The sequence below is a fragment of the Saccopteryx leptura genome, chromosome 5 (genome assembly GCF_036850995.1).
Source record: "Saccopteryx leptura isolate mSacLep1 chromosome 5, mSacLep1_pri_phased_curated, whole genome shotgun sequence".
Taxonomy (NCBI): Eukaryota; Metazoa; Chordata; class Mammalia; order Chiroptera; family Emballonuridae; genus Saccopteryx; species Saccopteryx leptura.
The window spans coordinates 202,048,295-202,066,250 of record NC_089507.1 but is presented as its reverse complement, the minus strand read 5'-3'; the positions used below and the strand labels follow the sequence as shown (position 1 = coordinate 202,066,250).

Sequence of the window (17,956 nt, the reverse complement as noted above, 5' to 3'; positions counted from 1 at the left end):
GAAAGCGTACTACAATCGGCTGGGAAAGGTCACTGGGCAGGAAGCGAGACGGGTCCAGCACCACTCGTCACTGACTCACAAGCCACCTGACCTCTAGCCTCGACTTCCCGAGAAATAAAAGGGGTGATAATGATAACCCACGCTTCTCTCCCAAGGTTGTTGTAAATGCATACAGATTTAGATTACCCAGACCCAGCCATGAAGGCAGAGAGGAACATATTGCCGTTTCTATTTACAGCTCCTTATCATAAGGGGGATTTCCTGGAGCCTGAAGACGCCACCCAAAGCAGCTCTAGCAAAACCACCATACAAGAGGCCTTTGTTCAAGGGTAAACAAAGTTCCACCCTGGACTCAAATCTGCAGTACTGATTGAGCAACATTTCAAAGAGGAGCCCAGCATTGCTCTGTTCCCCCCCAGCTCGGGGTGACTCATAAGCTTTCCTGACTCTTCACACTGAAGATGGATTAGCTTGAAGCACTGACTGCTGCTGCTGCAGAAGAAAGGATAGCAAAGAAGGGACCGACCACTCACCTGCTCGATTACATAAAATGCAAACCGCAGGCGCTGGCGCTGAAGCATAGGAAGCAGGTGTTTGAGCAGGACTGGGAGGTGCTCGTGGCGGTTCCGGAAGGGGATGAGGATCGCCACCTGGAGGGGTCACAGCAAAAGAGAGCACCTGTTGTTAGTCCCCTCAACCTCTGCAGGATTGGTGACCATCTCTGGGGAGTAGGGCTGGGAGACTGCCTTATCCTCAACTTCCTCTAAAGGAAGCTGGCGAGTCGACTTGAAAGTAAATGGACCTTGTTCTTACACACGCCTCTGTGCACATAGCGAGCCTGCTGAGTGCATTCATTCTAGCCCACACCCCAGAGGAAGACTTATACTCTACAGTGACCCAGTAGTCAGATATATAAATGTACAAGTAAACTATGTTTCACAACACAGTACCTCCCCTTGCAACATGCAATGCACTTTAACACAGACAGCTATTTAACAATGGTCGTTAAATTGATCTTACATTCTAGCAATGGACTGAAGTGGGATCTGTTCCAGACCTGCCTTGATCACTGCTGCACCACGGCCACCTCACAGGGCTGCCACAGGATAAGCACCTTAACATTCTCAGGGTCAGGCTAGCTAGCCACTTTTTACTCCACTAAACGCATGGTAGCAATAGTGAGTAAGGCATGAAGCACTGAACTTGTGAAGACGGCTTCTGTAAACGTGTTGGGAGAGACCAACCAACGCTTCCCCATCCTCCCACCCCCACGTAGCCAAGTCCTGTAAGAAAGACAGAAAGGTCCTGCTCAGCCATTGGAACAATGCAAATCTCCTGGCTACAGAACAGTCCTAAGGAAACCCATTCTTCTAAAATATTCCCACCAGATGCAAATACTTTTCATCAGACAGTAGGAAGCAAATTATGAAATATCATAGTCAGTGAGCCCCGTGGTGATCTGAAGTGACGGCAAGTCCCAGCGGGCCTCCCAGCGGCCCGGGTCTGACCCCGCTCCCTACCTTCCACCGGGGCACGCAGTCGGAAGGTGTCCAGTGGCCTCCGAGCTTGATGTCTGGGTCTTTGGAGAAGAGTTCGTGAATGGTATCCATTCCGATTTCACTCATGTTTATATCTATTGGGCCCTCTGAACAGAGAAAGAGAGAGAAAATTAAGAGGCAGAAAACGATATTCTTTCCCCTTTGCCCAAGGTTTTAATCTCTGGAGAAGTTTAACGCTGTTTCTGCTTATTGCGTTTCTAACAGAGATGGAAGTCCCCCTCTGCTTTCCCACTCGCTGCATTTCAGCCCATCACTCTTACTGGGTAAAGCAGCAAATCAAGATACTAAGACTTCAGAGTTCTGCTTCTGCCTCGGGGGGAGAAAGAAATTAAGACCAAGTAGAGCAGCAGGTGAACTTCTCGAAGAGGAAGGAGAGCATGGGCTGAGCGTGGAGGCACCTCTGCGCGCTCCGGAGCCGAGTGCAGAGGCACCGTCCCAACTGATTTACCAGGGACCCTTGCTCATGTCCAAACTGAGAACGTGCATCACCTCCGACTTAAAAGAAGAGGACCTAAGATACAGAAAAGGTGTGACACTCTGTTGTCACTGCTTTAGGTTACACCTGGGATTCAGAAAAAGAAGGGAAAAAGATCCAATGATGTTTTTTTAACTAGCACTTTGTTAAGAATATAACTTCTCTCTTACCAAACAGGCTATATAATTGATGTAAGATTTATACTAAAAGACAAAGCTGGTTGCTTAAGCCAGTGGTCAGCAAACTGCGGCTTGCGAGCCACACGCGGCCCCTCGGCCCCTTGACTGTGGCTCTTCCACAAAATACCACGTGCAGGCGCTACCTCAATAAGGAATGTACCTACCTATATAGTTTAAGTTTAAAAAATTTGGCTCTCAAAAGAAATTTCAATCGTTGTACTGTTGATATTTGGCTCTGTTGACTAATGAGTTTGCCGACCACTGGATACTGTCTCTAGGATGTCCTGACAGACCCCAAGTTACAAATGAGGGTGCATGTGGCCAAGGAAAGAGGGAAAAATGTAGAATATGGCACCAAGAACACAGACAAGCTTGCGGAGGGGCCAAGGAAGAGTCAGCAGCTTCCACAGGCCCTGTTTCCACTGGCAGGGAGGCGTTGATGTTCTCTACACAGGTAGACACACGGAGAGAACAAGAACACTCGCCCTCTCATTTCAACCAAATGAAAACACGGCAGTTTTAAAGGCAGAGGAAGATACATGAGAGCTCTACTCACTCATGGAAGGGAGCCTCTCGGGACAGGTGTGGTTTGCAAAGTAGGTGAAGTCTTCAGGAAGAAAAGTTGTGGTCTGTAGGAAGGTTTCACTGTGGTTCAAGTCCAGAAGATAATCTAGAGAGGTTAAAAAAAAAAAAAAAGGCAACTCAGTCGGGTACATGGGATCCATCCTGCAATTCTCAGGTGTCTACCAAGGACGTTTTTTATTCAGACATCATTTTTGTGATGCAGGACTTGGGACCAACTTTTTCACACAGCTACAAATTTTAACCCATCAATAAAAATGTTAACCATGGGATAGTATTTTAACCAGTGTTTTTATTCGTATTGATATTATAGCTTTTTATGCATTCAGGTTACAGTCAAATAACTCCACAATATAATTATAAAAACAGCACCCCCCTCAATACCCTATTCTCAAAGGAACTAGTCTCACTTCTGTTAGCCAACCACCCTCCGTCCATCTGCCTACGCAATTAGTCAGGACGCCTCTGCTGTAGGTCTTACTGCTGGCTTCCCAATACAGGGACGAGGGTTTCCCTCCCTTGCCTCACCAAACACCTCCCCTTTCCACCCTCCAGTCTCCCAACAGTCATATGTGATAACTGTGGTTAGGACAGTCTTTAGTATTTATATTATAATTCTGTGGATACTCTTCATAGCTGAGAAATGTGGGAAGTTAATGATTACTTTTCCTTCCTTTTCTGCATATTTTTTTCCTGAGTGACTGTCTTGCTTTTCTGTTTTTGCATTTGATACAAAGTAATGACTGACCCGACACCATGCCCTTGACCACTGCATTTCCGTTTAGGACATTCTCAGGCATCGGGTACTCTCCAACGTCACCCTCCAGAGACGCCAGTGCCTCAGTCCCCCTCCCGTTGGCTTTGGCTTTCCTTTGTCCCTGCCGTGCAGATGCTGTCCTTGGTCCCTTTTCCTCAGCGTCCTGGAGACTCCTTTTATCTCTTTGCAGTACTGAACCGCATTTTTCCCAAGTTCAATTTCTCCCTTTTTCTAACTCGGTGGAGCACATCCTCTCAGTAAGTGTTTTTCAACTGCTGGTCTACGGAAATTAACCACCCTGTTGCTGTATGATTATAGACCCAATGATCTTAGTCAAATTTGTTTATGTTCAGGGTGATTTCTGCCTTAGCAATCAAACTAATACAGTGAATCCTTTTATACGGGCACAGGGCTGCCTACTCTACAAGTACTCAGAGGACAAAACACAATGAGAGGCAACTTGGAGAGAATTTTAATAGTCTCTTAACAGGGGATGGAGGAAACAGAATGCTTTCTGTCTTTTTTAGTTACAGCTTTCTTAAAAAACACTAAGCCTGCATTTATATAAAGACATAAACTAAGTCAGCATTAACCCCAAAGGTAAAATTAGCCCGAAGTACTTAGCTCACACATGCAAACCTGTCCTAAGTACAGCCTGTTCTGAAAGTATTAATACTTTAAAAAGCTATGTCAGGAAGCTCCAATACTAATCATTACTCTGGGTAATTCTGATTTTGCTTCTTAATTACACGCGCGCGCGCGCACACGCACGCACACACACACTTCTCCTTAAAATAGCATCCTGGTAATTACATTTTCCTAGAAGGCAAAGAAATTCCCACAGGTATTATAATAAGCATTTTCACAACCGAATCAACAAAAACAGAAGAAAATAATAATCCTGGGTAATGACAGAACCAAGCCTTGGAGCTACAGCCTAAACAGGAAGTAAAAACAAAAACAAAAAACATGTGAGAGAAGAAAAAAACACTAATCCTAGTGTTCCTTTTTTTTTGAGTGGTCTTCCACAAACTTTTTATTTATTTATTTTATTTTATTTATCCATTTCAGAGAGGAGAGACGGAAGCGGGGGGGGGGGGGGGGGAGACACAGACAAGGAAGCATCAATTCCCATATGTGCCTTGACCAGGCAAACCCAGGGTTTCAAACCAGCAACCTCAGCATTCTAGGTCGACGCTTTATCCACTGCGCCACCACAGGTCAGGCTAGTGTTCCTACTTTTGAGGTTTTAGAGACACAGATAAATTCCTTCCTACTTCCTTCAAACACTGATATAATAAGCCTGGTAGCAACTACCTGGAACAAAACATGACAAAACAAAACACCACATATATTTTTCTCCTAGTTACTAATTAACAGTGCCATTAAAAAATAAAAATTTTAAGTCTGACCAGGCGATGGTGCAGTGGATCGAGTATTGGACTAGGATGCGGAGGACCCACATTCGAAATCCTGAGGTTGCCGACTTGAGCACAGGCTCACCAGCTTGAGCACGGGGTCACTGGCTTTAGCGTGGGATCATAGACATGACTTCATGGTCGCTGGCTCGAGCCCAAAGGTCACTGGTTTGAGCCCAAGTTCATTGGTTTGAACAAGGAGTCACTCACTCTGCTGTAGCCCCCCCCCCCCATCAAGGCACATAGGAGAAAGCAATCAACGAACAACTAAGGTACCACAATGAAGAATTGATGCTTCTCATCTCTCTCTCTTCCTGCCTGTCTGTCCCTCTCTCTGACTCTGTGTCTCTGTCCAAAAAAAATTAAAAATCTTCAAATACACAACTCCTAACTGAGGGAAAAAAACCACCCTAACTCCTAATTTCCTCATTTCTAATTTTAAGTTCTAGAAATAAAATTTTTAAAGAAGTGGACAAGGCAGAGGTCACTGACTGCTCACGATCTGGTAAACTGCATGGTTACTGCGCAACTGGGTCCTCCTGTCCAGCCGCCTAGAAATGAGTGGACTGTACTAGACACTGCTCAGGGGAAGCAAACACCAATGCTTTACTCTTCTAACGCAGGGACTTACTGAACGAAGAAACTGCTGAAAAGAAAAAAGACCAGCTTGCTTAATGTCCATAGCCAGGGCTTTACATTTTCATTTAAATCGAATCTATTTCAAATCAGGACATGTTCTTCCAGCGAGGGAGGCAGAAGGAAGGGCAAAGGCGGCAGCTGTTTCTACATTTATAAACTGGGAGAACAGCTGACATCCTTCCTATCTACAGATTCAAATGGCTGCTTATTCAACTTCATTCCATACTAATGGTTTGGAGCTTTGGTTGCACATTAGAATCATCTAGAAGCTTTTAAAAACCTGAATGTCCAGGCTATGCCCCAGGCTAATTAAGTAAGAACCTCTGGGAGAGCACGGTATCGCATCAATATTTTTTAAAGCCCCCCTCAACCCGAGGGAAAGGAAGTAGACAGTTTAGCTGTGTCTCTGAAACCAGTGCAGTCAGGAGTGACACGACCATCGCTCTATGAAGTGCGCGGAAAATCTGCTTTCTTCCTTACATTGCCAAATCTAGTTGAGCAGAGTCTGGGAAGTGCTGACCAAAAGATTCCAGAAACAACCACCACTTTTCCCTCCCATTGAGAAAAAAACAAACATTTGTCTTTCTGCTTAAAAAATATAGAAATTTTTATGTGCTAGAAGATGTTATGGGGGGCAATATCTGTAAAATAAAAAAAAATTAGTATTTTTTAAGAGTTGGCATTCGTAAGGCCAACTACCTGCGGGAAAGCTGACATAAAGAAGACTGTGGACTGACTGAGCATCTAAAAACCAGAAAGAAGTTAGGAACATCTATGTACAGAATAGATTTCAGTGTGCACTGGCAGGGACACTTCACTCATTTTATCTGCTTATGGCAACAGACATTTTTCTGAGTATGTGACGGGGGTGGGGGCGACAGTGAGAGGTTTGTGTGCACAGTCTTGATCTCCCGAAGAACATTCTTATTAGACAATCGCCACTTTAGCTTTCCAGGATAAAGAAAACTAGCATTACTTAAATGTCACAGTAAGCTTTTCGGCTACACTTGGCCTAATGAAGGCCTTTGAGTGTGGGTGTGGGCCACAGCACGACTTACAGGGTGGGGCAGGAGCTGGCAGACAGCCTTAATCCAGGCTAAGCCCACAGAGCTCCTGGTGGGAGTGGCTGGGTCAAAGGTGACAGTCACCTGGCCATCTCAGCAGCCTGAGGTCCAGAATACCCTCTGACTGTGCTAGGCAGAGAATTGGTTTGAAATGAATAAAAATCATAGCTTTCACCAGATACAATTCCAGTGAAATATTTCTTCTTTAACAGTTACCCACTAAGGCCTGACCAGGCAGTGGCACAGTGGATAGAGCGTCAGACTGGGACGCGGAGGACCCAGGTTTGAGACCCCGAGGTCGCCAACTTGAGCACGGGCTCATCTGGTTTGAGCAAGGCTCACCAGCTTAGACCCAAGGTCGCTGGCTTGAGCAAGGGGTTACTCGGTCTGCTGAAGGCCCACGGTCAAGGCACATATGAGAAAGCAACCAATGAACAACGAAGGTGTTGCAACGAAAAACTGATGATTGATGCTTCTCATTTCTCTCCGCTCCTGTCTGTCTGTCCCTATCTATCCCTCTCTCTGACTCTCTGTCTCTGTAAAGAAAAACAAAACAAAAAAAAACAGTTACCCGCTAAGGATATACCAATAATATAGAAGCCAATGGAGATGGTAAAATCAGAATTAGGTTACAACATTTATAATGTGTTTTCTTGTTAAATCTATCCACTCACTCACTCAAAAATCATTTACTGAGTGTCCCCTATGTTCTAAGCAGAGTACAAAGTACTAGGGATAAACAGTGACAGTGGCCATGAGGGCGCCGCTGGGACTCACAAGGTCAGCAATTCCCAACTCCACTCACTGCTGCACGAAGTCTTCGCGCTCCTGTACGCTTCAGCCCTTCACCCCTAACTGGGGGTGCAGTAGTTACCGTACTGAGTTCTTGTGAGGAGTCTGTGGGATAATGCAAGTGAAGCATCTAGCATAATAATGTAGCCCCCAACAGCAAAGACTTTTAATTTATAAGGGAAATCACATCACAACAAATTCAACACAAAATGGATGATTAACTGTTTTAACCAGAGGGATAATAGAAAGACTTATTTTGGTGTATAATTTAAGAAATGCATGCAAAATCAAATAAGAACGAGTCCCTGGATATGCTTTTCAAGGTCACACGACATTTCTGTGCTCAGTTTTCAAGGACAACAGCCCTCCGGGAACTAGTGAGATCCTGTGTTCAAGACCAGCAGCGGTGTAAGAATGGTGTCCCGCTGTGTGCCCCTCTGACTGCTCAAAGACACAGACTACCTCACCAAGTGCCCAGAAAGAAGTCCTAGCTAGCATCATCTAACCTTGGAGAGGCATGAATGCTTGAACTGGATAAATGTCACAACACTAATGTTCCTAATCTATCCAGAGTGGTACTGGGCAAAAGCTTTGGAATTGTATCAATAGTCAAAGGACTCCTTTAGTTCTACCACAGAACCTAAAGCAGCTCTGGGGCCGAGGTTAGGGAAACTCACATGACCAAGGCTCTGCAACACCCCCAAGATGATTGTACTATATGTGAAAAACAGAAGCAACATAATATTCTGTCCATCTGATTGGGTCCAGGCATGGCCAACATAGGGATCCAGGCCGTGTAATGAGTTTATCTGGCCCACGATTAAATTTTTAATATTCTCCACTACTTTAAAATCTCAGCTACTCAGAAGCGGAAGTGTCTTTGATTATTGGAAATCGAGATATTTAAGAAGATAGTGATACGTGGAAAAGAATTCCACGTGTGACTAACCTAGGGTTAACTTCCAATAACTGATCGAATGGATTCGCAATACTTTTTTTTTTAATTCCATTATAAAGATTTACAACTTTTGTACTCGTCTGTACTCAATAAGAACTGTTTGACAGCGGCGAAGTGAAACCCACATTCTTTTAGGCGGAGTTTGCCAGTGCGCGCCCAAGGTCAAACAACTCGTTATTTTTGTGGTCAAGTGTGCCGAATCAAGTGGCATTGTAGCACAGACAATAGCTGCAGTTGATAACTGAAAACGTGTCCAGGCTGTTTGTAAAACAAAATAATTGTTTTGTTTGCAATATAACCCCTTCAAGCTCATTCTATTAATTAAATATTGTTTCAATTGATTAAGATAGTTTGAATATTTATATGGTAGTAATTATATTTTTATTAAAATAATATTGCATATTAAAATTTTTTCACTCACATTTATTCATAAATAAATTACATAATAAAATTTTGTTTACTTAAAAGAATTGTTTTTGTATTTAACATTTTTTAATTTTAATATTTCGTCTGGCTCATGAAAAAAGTTTTCCTTCTAATCTGGCCGGGGGGCAGGGAGGACAAAAACTGTTGGCCACGCCTGGTCTAGTCAAATCAGACAAAGTACGTGAGGATCATTGGTAAAACCTAATGCCACACACGATGAATTAGGGAACAAGAATGTGCTCAAACTTCTCCCATGACTTTGGGGAACTGCCAGGATTCCTCTTCCAGGTATGGTTCAGAGCTCAGGCAATTTGTCCTGAGACCACAGTTTTGGCTTAAAAGCTCTGAAAAGTCGATCACTTGCTCTTTGCAAACAAAAAGCAAATACCACAGCTTATCTGGTTCGCTTACTATAATTCTTTGTTCCTGCTAAACTAGCCAGCAGGGCAGACTGATAAATTAGGATGTGGTCAAAAAAAAATTTTTTTTTTAGGATGTGGTCAATTTTCAAGATTTAACTTCCCTTCAAGAGGCAATGCTTTCTCTTGAGATTCCAAGTATCACAGAATAATTCTCAGTTGCAGTGTTTGCAAAGCAATTTCACATTCTACTGTGAGCTGTGAACTATCTTAGAACTTACTACAGAAGAAGGGAGAACTGATTTGAAGGAAAAAATGTTTTTTAAATATATGATGTATTCTATAACAGTAGGCTTGAGTGAAAGCAGTAAGAAGCCATAGGAAAGCATATTAATCCTCAGTTGAAGAAATGAGGCAAATCATGAATGCTTAGCAGAATAAAATAAAATAAAATCTCAGAATCTATTTTTAAAATGAAAACCATCCCTGGCTAGACTGGACAAGTTTTACAACAGTCCCACTTAACCACCTGGAAATCCTTTGTTCAATTTCTGGAAGAGTTAAAAAGAGACATAAAAAAGACAGCTTTCTCTCAAAGGTCAAGAACTGCCTATGTATATAGTCTTTTATAAAAATAGTCAAAACCATGATTCAGGAACAAGTTCTTACAATATATTTTAGGCAAGCCATCTAACCTGTGTTCTTTTTTTCCTCTCTACGTAATTAGTGCTTATAAGATAAAAAAAGCCCCAACTAAATGGGAACTGATATTTTCAAACAACAGCTCAGATAAGGGCCTAATATCCAAAATTTACAAAGAACTCATAAAACTCAACAACAAACAAACAAACAATCCAATAAAAAAATGGGAAGAGGACATGAACAGACACTTCTCCCAGGAAGAAATACAAATGGCCAACAGATATATGAAAAGATGCTCAGCTTCATTAGTTATTAGAGAAATGCAAATCAAAACTACAATGAGATACCACCTCACCCCTGTTAGATTAGCTATTATCAACAAGACGGGTAATAGCAAATGTTGGAGAGGCTGCGGAGAAAAGGGAACTCTCATCCACTGTTGGTGGGACTGTAAAGTAGTACAACCATTATGGAGGAAAGTATGGTGGTTCCTCAAAAAACTGCAAATAGAACTACCTTATGACCCAGCAATCCCTCTACTGGGTATATACCCCAAAACCTCAGAAACATGGATACGTAAAGACACATGTAGCCCCATGTTCATTGCAGCACTGTTCACAGTGGCCAAGACATGGAAACAACCAAAAAGCCCTTCAATAGAAGACTGGATAAAGAAGATGTGGCACATATACACTATGGAATACTACTCAGCCATAAGAAACGATGACATCAGATCATTTACAGCAAAATGGTGGGATCTTGATAACATTATACGGAGTGAAATAAGTAAATCAGAAAAAACCAAGAACTACATGATTCCATACATTGGTGGAACATAAAAACGAGACTAAGAGACATGGACAAGAGTGTGGTGGTTACCAGGGGTGGGGGGAGGGAGGACATAGGAGGGAGGGAGAGAGTTAGGGGGAGGGGGAGGGGCACAGAGAACTAGATAGAGGGAGGCGGAGGACAATCTGACTTTGGGCGAGGGGTATGCAACATAATTTAATGACAAAATAACCTAGACATGTTTTCTTTGAATATATGTACCCTGATTTATTAATGTCATCCCATTATCATTAATAAAAATTTATTAAAAAAAAAAAAAAAGATAACAAAAGCCACAGTAAAAGTTGCAAAGACTGAGGCAGAAATGTTCACTCTTGTGCCCATCACTGCAATGCTTAGCTGAATAGTCTGAAAGCTTTCTTCAAGACTCAATGAATCTGACCACCAGACTAAGCCCCGAGCTGGAGTTAAACCACAGGATGAAACCACACCTGACTGGGGAAGGAAAACCAGGTGACCTAGTCAACAACTTCCAGAAGCTACTTTTATAATTTGTGAAAACTGTCCCAGATGACATGATTGTCATGAAAAGAAAACTTGTTAAGCATTCACAACAAGTCCTGCTGGGTGGGATACATTCAAGCAGAGTCCAATAGGAACGGAGTCCGAATACCTCTTCCTGTGTGGCAACCAGGCTCCATTAGCTTTAAAAACATGGAACATCGTCATCACCACGTGTAACTCAAAAAATAAAAAATAAAAAAAAATAAACAAATCCCACAATGTGAAGCCATAAAATAAGTATCAGGAAGTCCAACCAAGTTCTGTTTTTCCTGATTGGCTGGACGAATACATTTTTTGAAATCAGTTCCAGAAACAGCTTTTGGTGCTCCTGTTTTGCTGGTGTCCTAACACAGTGGTCGGCAAACCACGGCTCTTTGGCCAGCTTAGGAGTACCCTAATTAAGTTAATAACAATGTACCTACCTATATAGTTTAAGTTTAAAAAAATTGGCTCTTAAAAGAAATGTCGATCGGTGTACTGTTGGTATTTGGCTCTGCTGACTAATGAGTTTGTCGACCACTGTCCTAACAATCCTTAATCTGCCTACTGGGGCAACTACTCTGGAGAAAAAGGTCTTGAAAGATATTCCTTCCCTCCCCCCATCCCTGGAAAGTATTAGGAGTGAAACGGAGGCCATTTAGTCACACTTAACATACTATTAGCAGAACAAGGATTCATTTTCCAAGAGCTTCTTTTTAGTTATAAGGTAAAGAAAGCTCAACAAAACCTTCCTTCTTTTACAATGCATTTTGTTCCATCAAAGATCATTATTCCAACCAAATTTCACTCTCCTGGGAGGAGACATTCTAAGCAGACCACGTCTTTGCTAAAAATATACCTGAGTCATTTACGCTGTTATTCCTCTTGGCATAAGCGCTCCGAACCACCTGCTCGTAAACCTGAGCGCCGATTGTCCTCATGTTGTCCCGGATCAGAATGCCTTGAGCTTGCATCATGAAGAGGTAGGTGTTCACTGTGGAAAACAGGAAGGAGGGAGAAAAGGAAGTGAATTCAAAAGCAACCATATCAAAACAAAGAAAAAACATATATAACTTTGGGTTTATTTTTTTCAACCTCTTTCAGTTCTAAAACCCTAAAAATGTCATAGCTCTGTTTTCCATACTGGGTTCAATGTTTTCAGGATGCCAATATTTCTGTGTAGCTAGTAGGACTTAGGGACAATTTCTGTCAATATTCAGCAGTTTCAGGAAAACCATACATTTAAAAAATTATTTTCTACCAGGGCTTCATACCCAATCTGTAACTCTAGCAAGATAACAATCGGAAAGAACTTTATGGCTCATTAAAACATTCTTAAAAAGATCTTCGATCTCTTCTCATCTTCTCAGTATTCGCTGGCTATAGGCAGAGAATGGAAAACACTGACTGCTCTGCCTAATGAAACATTCAGACCTAGGCCTGGTCTTGGCAGCCTTTTGAAAGTGGTGGACTAAGACTCCAGCTACTTTTCCTTGGGGTGTCTGGAGAGAAAAAGAAGATAATGAAAGACTGTAAGCAATACTCACTACCTACCCACCCACCTTAGCCTCAAAGTCTGAAGAAATGGGAATAAAGCAGGGAATAAACTCAAGTGTTAACTGAAACATACTCCCTTTACAATATACACAAACATCAAATCAGGATACTGTACACCTAAAGCTAATATAATATTCTATGTCAAATCTTAATAAACCAAAAACCGTATTCTTAAAAAAGGGTTATTCAGACTAACTGCCCAATCACAGTCATTTTGGAAAGTGAGCTCCACCGGGTTTTCTTTTAAGTCTCTCTATGATATGAAACCTGGAGATCACAAATATAAGAGAATATGATTCCTGTACTCCACTTGGGATCTTGTATGGCCAGGTGCCGCCGCCATTGTGGTCATGCAGATGCAGGTTCCCACTGAATTCTGACAGACAGTAAAGAAACAGTGGAGCCAAAAAATGGTGGGCCTTTACTTTATTCAAGACTCATACCGGCCAACGAGCAAAAACACAGGGAAAAGCTCTTAGCTTTCACTAGAGCTCACAAAGCTACCGATACATTCGCCAGTTCCACAACCAGGAGAATCTTCTCTGGTTGCTCCTAGAATCAAAGGCCTCACCAGTCTCAGTGGAGCTCGCAAAGCCCCTCACCTCTGCCAACATGGCTTCTTCTTCAGCACTCTGCATTCCCTCTGCACAAACTGCAAAACTGACTTCTTTCTCTTTCTCTGCCATCTTGGCTTCTCTCTCCTTCTTCTCATTCTCTCCTTTTAAAACTTCTCTGGCTCCAAAACCTCTCCTCCAGCACACACTGGCGTAACAATGGTCCTTCCCAAGCAGGAAGGTAATTAGCAATTTCACAAATCACATACCTGGCGCTGCCCTGCACCATTTATAACACTAAAAGTGAGAAAACTCAAAAAATACAGATTTTACAAACTCATTTGCCTAACAGGCCTCAAATACCATGCCATCTATTTTCAAGAAGTTGTCAAGTCTAAAAACATAGCTTCTTAACTAGCCAATCTAATTTACTCACTTTCCCCTGACCACTGTGAAAGTAGGGAGTCTTAGAGGGTGGCACACTACAAATCTAAACTCTGGTGTGTGGTAGGGTCCTCTGAACATGGGGCTGACCTCCAACCAGACCCCATTCAGGTGCTCACTGGGCACAAGAGACACTCCTCCAGACTCAGTGTACATGGCTGGGGGCTGTCCTAGCCAGTCAATTTGACAGATTTTGCTGACATAGTTTCATTATCACAGTGTCCTGTACATAATGGGCAGTAAATAACTAAGTGGATGAGTTTAAACATCAATTTACTTTATTACTTTAAGCTATTGTGTTTGGTGCTTGTGCTGGAGATCCGGGCCCACTGACTGGCACAACTCTCCATATGGAAAACCCCAGGTGGCACATATTAAATAGGGACATAAAATCTTTCAAAAGATTTCAAATCATCTCTAAGGTCTATCCCAAGCCATAAACTAATAAACAAAAGAAGTCAGTGTTCAAAATGCTTTCAGAAATGAGGCAGCGCTTTCAAATTAGGCCTTGTATTGACTGGAAGGCAACCGCACGCTTAACTCCAGGTGCTGGCAGAGAATGGTCAGTGTTTATTCTCTGTAGCTGGAAAAAGGTACAAAGAAAGAGAGCTTCAAGTCCTTTAAAAAATGTAATTCTGTGAAGCCTCTAAAAACAAGACTTCTAAGTCATTTTCTATTTACAGCAGACAGCACAATACCTGGTCACAGTTAGCAGGCAGTATACATATTATATATCCTCCTTCTATTCCCAACATACTATGAAACCAGTTGTCTTCAATAACATTAAAAACAAGTATTCAGCCTGACCAGGCGGTGGCGCAGTGGATAGAGCGTCAGACTGGGATGCGGAAGACCCAGGTTCGAGACCCCGAGGTTGCCAGTTTGAACGCGGGCTCATCTGGCTTGAGCAAAAAAAAAGCTCGCCAGCTTGGACCCAAGGTCGCTGGCTCGAGCAAGGGGCTACTCGGTCTGCTGAAGGCCCGCGCTCAAGGCACATATGAGAAAGCAATCAATGAACAACTAAGGTGTCGCAATGCGCAATGAAAAACTAATGATTGATGCTTCTCATCTCTCTGTTCCTGTCTGTCTGTCCCTGTCTATCCCTCACTCTGACTCTCTCTCTGTCTCTGTAAAAAAAAAAAAAAAAAAAAAAAAACAACAAATATTCATTGAATGTTCTGTATAGGGCTGTTAGGCACTGCAGAAAAATACCTCTTTCCCCACAAATAATACAATCTTCTCTGTGCTTTTTGTCTTCCACACTGCAAAGGACACCGTAGTTAAGCCCCTCTTTTAAATTCTCTCCCTTTCTTAGCTCTAGAATGCAAACTGCAGGATGACTCCAAGGCAGTTCTCAAATCTTGCCCTACCTCTCTCCTGGAGAGCTTTCTCAAGCTTGCATCCTAGGCCCCACCCCAGAGACTCTAATTCAGTGTCAGAGGGGTGCTGCACAATTTCACCTGTAACAAGTTTACAGGTGATACCATGTGGCTGGTCTGAGGACCACATTTCCAGAATCACAGTTCTAGAGAACTTCAGCTACATAATAAATAATATTAAGTAACATTTATTGAGCATTTAATTACATAATTCTTTATCTCATTTAATCCTCATAATTATCTTAATAGGCAAGTAAACAATCCAACGTATAGTCAATTTCTTTTTTTTTCCTCTTCTATTTATTTTTTGTGATAGAGACAGAGGAACAGATAGGGACAGACAGGAAGGGAGACAGATGAGAAGCATCAGTTCTTTGCTGCGGCTCCTTAGTTATTCACTGATTACCGTGTGTGTGTGTGTGTGTGTGTGTGTGTGTGTGTGAGAGAGAGAGAGAGAGAGAGAGAGAGAGAGAGAGAGAGAGAGAGTCAAAGAGAGGGACAGGCAGAGATAGTCAGGAAAGGAGAGAGATGAGAAGCATCAATTCTTCGTTGCAGCACCTTAGTTGTTCACTGATTGCTTTCTCATATGTGCCTTGATGGGGGTGGGGGGACACACTCCAGCAGAGCGAGTGACCTCTGCTCAAGCCAGAGACCTTGGGCTCAAGCCAGTGACCTTGGCCTTCAAGCCAGCAACCATGGGGTCATGTCTATGATCCCGCGCTCAAGCCAACAACTTCAGGGTTTCAAACCTGGGTCCTCTGCGTCCCAGTCTGACGCTCTATCCACTGTGCCACTACCTGGTCAGGCTCCATTGTATAGTCAATTTCTAGGCTTCAATTTTTCCATGTAGGTTAACAGCAAAATGGACTTGAACCAGGTATAGCTACGCTCTAACCACTAAGCTTGTGGCTAGAACCCTGGTCGGCAAACTGAGGCTCTTTGGCCGCTTGAGTGTGGCTCTTCCTCAAAATACCGCGTGCAGGCGCTACCTCAATAAGGAATGTACCTACCTATATAATTTAAGTTTAAAAAATTTGGCTCTCAAAAGAAATTTCAATTGTTGTACTGTTGATACTTGGCTCTGTTGACTGAGTTTGCCGACCACTGGGCTAGAACATTTGCTCATTCATGTTCTAGCCACAATCTCTCCCTCATCAAAGATTTCAGGCACCCCATGGATGATAACTCTTAAGGAGACAACTCTCAAATTTTTATCTCATTCAAAACTGCCAGACGGATCTTTCTTAATTACAGATTCATCCACACTGCTCCTGCTCAAAAGCCTGTGTCTCTTGCCTTCATATTGGGCTTCTGCTGACCCACAATACCATTGTCCTTTCTGCCTTGCAAACCTGATTAATCCTTCAAACACCAGTTTACATACTTCTCCAGTCTCCTCCTTCTCATAGCTCTGTGATAATGCTACAGATTACCAAAATGAGCCCTTTGTTTATATTTTGTCTTAGTTTGCTAATAACTGTCTCATTGTCAGTCCTGTCATCCAACTAATAAACTTAACAAACCACATCTTATTAATGCTCTTTTCTAATTATCCACGGAATGAGCACAATATTGAAAAAATAGAAGGCTGAGAAAATAAATTTTGCAAAACAAAAGAAATATATCACAAATTTATAGACATGGGGTTGGATGGGATTTTAAAGAACACTTCAAGACCATCTAATGCTTTCACACCACCCAAAAACTAAGTCTTCCAAGAACTCAGAGTCAACACGTAAAATACAGCCATCTTCAAAAGCCTTTTACCTTGGGTTGGGTCCAAAATGTTTCCCAGTCACTTTTACCCACTGGCTCTCATTCTGCCTCTTGACAGAACCGTCAAATCCCTTTCCCCACCTCAGATATTTTCAGTCTCCCTCACACTCACCCATTACTCTCACCTGTACCCTACCTGTCTCCCACACCCTGGGCTAGACAGCCCCACCGACTTCGTGTGTCCTTCCCACGGTGCCATCACACTCCCTCACTCCCCGACCCCATTCTGGCTCCTCTCCCATGGATAGGGGCCCTGTTGTCCACACTTGACAAAGGGCAGTGCCCATGCTGGCAGAGTGGTCCAGAAAAAAGCAGACTTCCAGAAGCCCTGCTCCATCTGTTACCACTGTCAACTCGAGCCCCCTCTTAGAGATCCATAATTCATAATAGCTCAAGACCAAAGAAATTCTCCAACACAGATGTTCAATTATCTAGCCTGCCACTTCCCTAACCAGCCTCCACCTCACCCCGCCATGTAGTAACTAGTATCATCAAGTGCTTCTCTGCAGAACTTAGTTTGGAAAATTCTGTTTTGGATAGTTCTGTTAACAAAATTTAAAACTTCCGTTACCAAAACAAACAAACAAAAAAACCTTCCATTACATAGTAGGTAATCAATTGATAATTAATGAATGTTGTTGGAAAATAGTCACACCATATTACTGATTCATATTAAGCCTGCTGGAGATACATCCTCGATCTTTCTAGATATGTTGCTGCTAAGCTACCTTCTCCTGTGCTGTGTTCACACAGTTGGTTATATACCCAACAGTAGGACCTTATAACTGTCTCTATTAAAAATCTTTTACTAAATTTAGCCCATAGCTCTGGCCTAAAACAGGAAGTAAGTACACATTCTGCTTTCAATCTAAACTTATCTCATTTAAAATTCACATTCTGTGAAATAGATATCACCTTGACTTTTTGTTTTAGATAAGAAAGTCAACCTGCTCAGGCGGTGGCGCAGTATATAGAGCGTTGGACTGGGGTGTGGGGAACCCAGGTTCAAGACCCTGAGGTCGCCAGCTTGAGCGCAGGCTCATCTGGTTTGAGCAAAAAGCTCA

At 42.6% G+C, this 17,956-nt stretch overlaps 1 protein-coding gene across 2 annotated transcripts in view; it reads right to left on the bottom strand.

Moving 5' to 3' along the window:
• Positions 1–17,956, bottom strand: part of B4GALT5 (beta-1,4-galactosyltransferase 5) — a 73,090-nt gene that overhangs the window by 6,430 nt on the left and 48,704 nt on the right. For both annotated transcript variants that reach the window (XM_066387535.1, XM_066387534.1), the window contains exons 2-5: positions 12,042–12,176; positions 2,770–2,883; positions 1,521–1,645; positions 534–650 (exon numbers count right to left, since the gene is read on the bottom strand). In XM_066387535.1, the coding sequence (XP_066243632.1) occupies positions 534–650; positions 1,521–1,645; positions 2,770–2,883; positions 12,042–12,159 (474 nt within the window). In that variant the 5' untranslated portion in view covers positions 12,160–12,176. The remainder of the gene's footprint in view (positions 1–533; positions 651–1,520; positions 1,646–2,769; positions 2,884–12,041; positions 12,177–17,956) is intronic.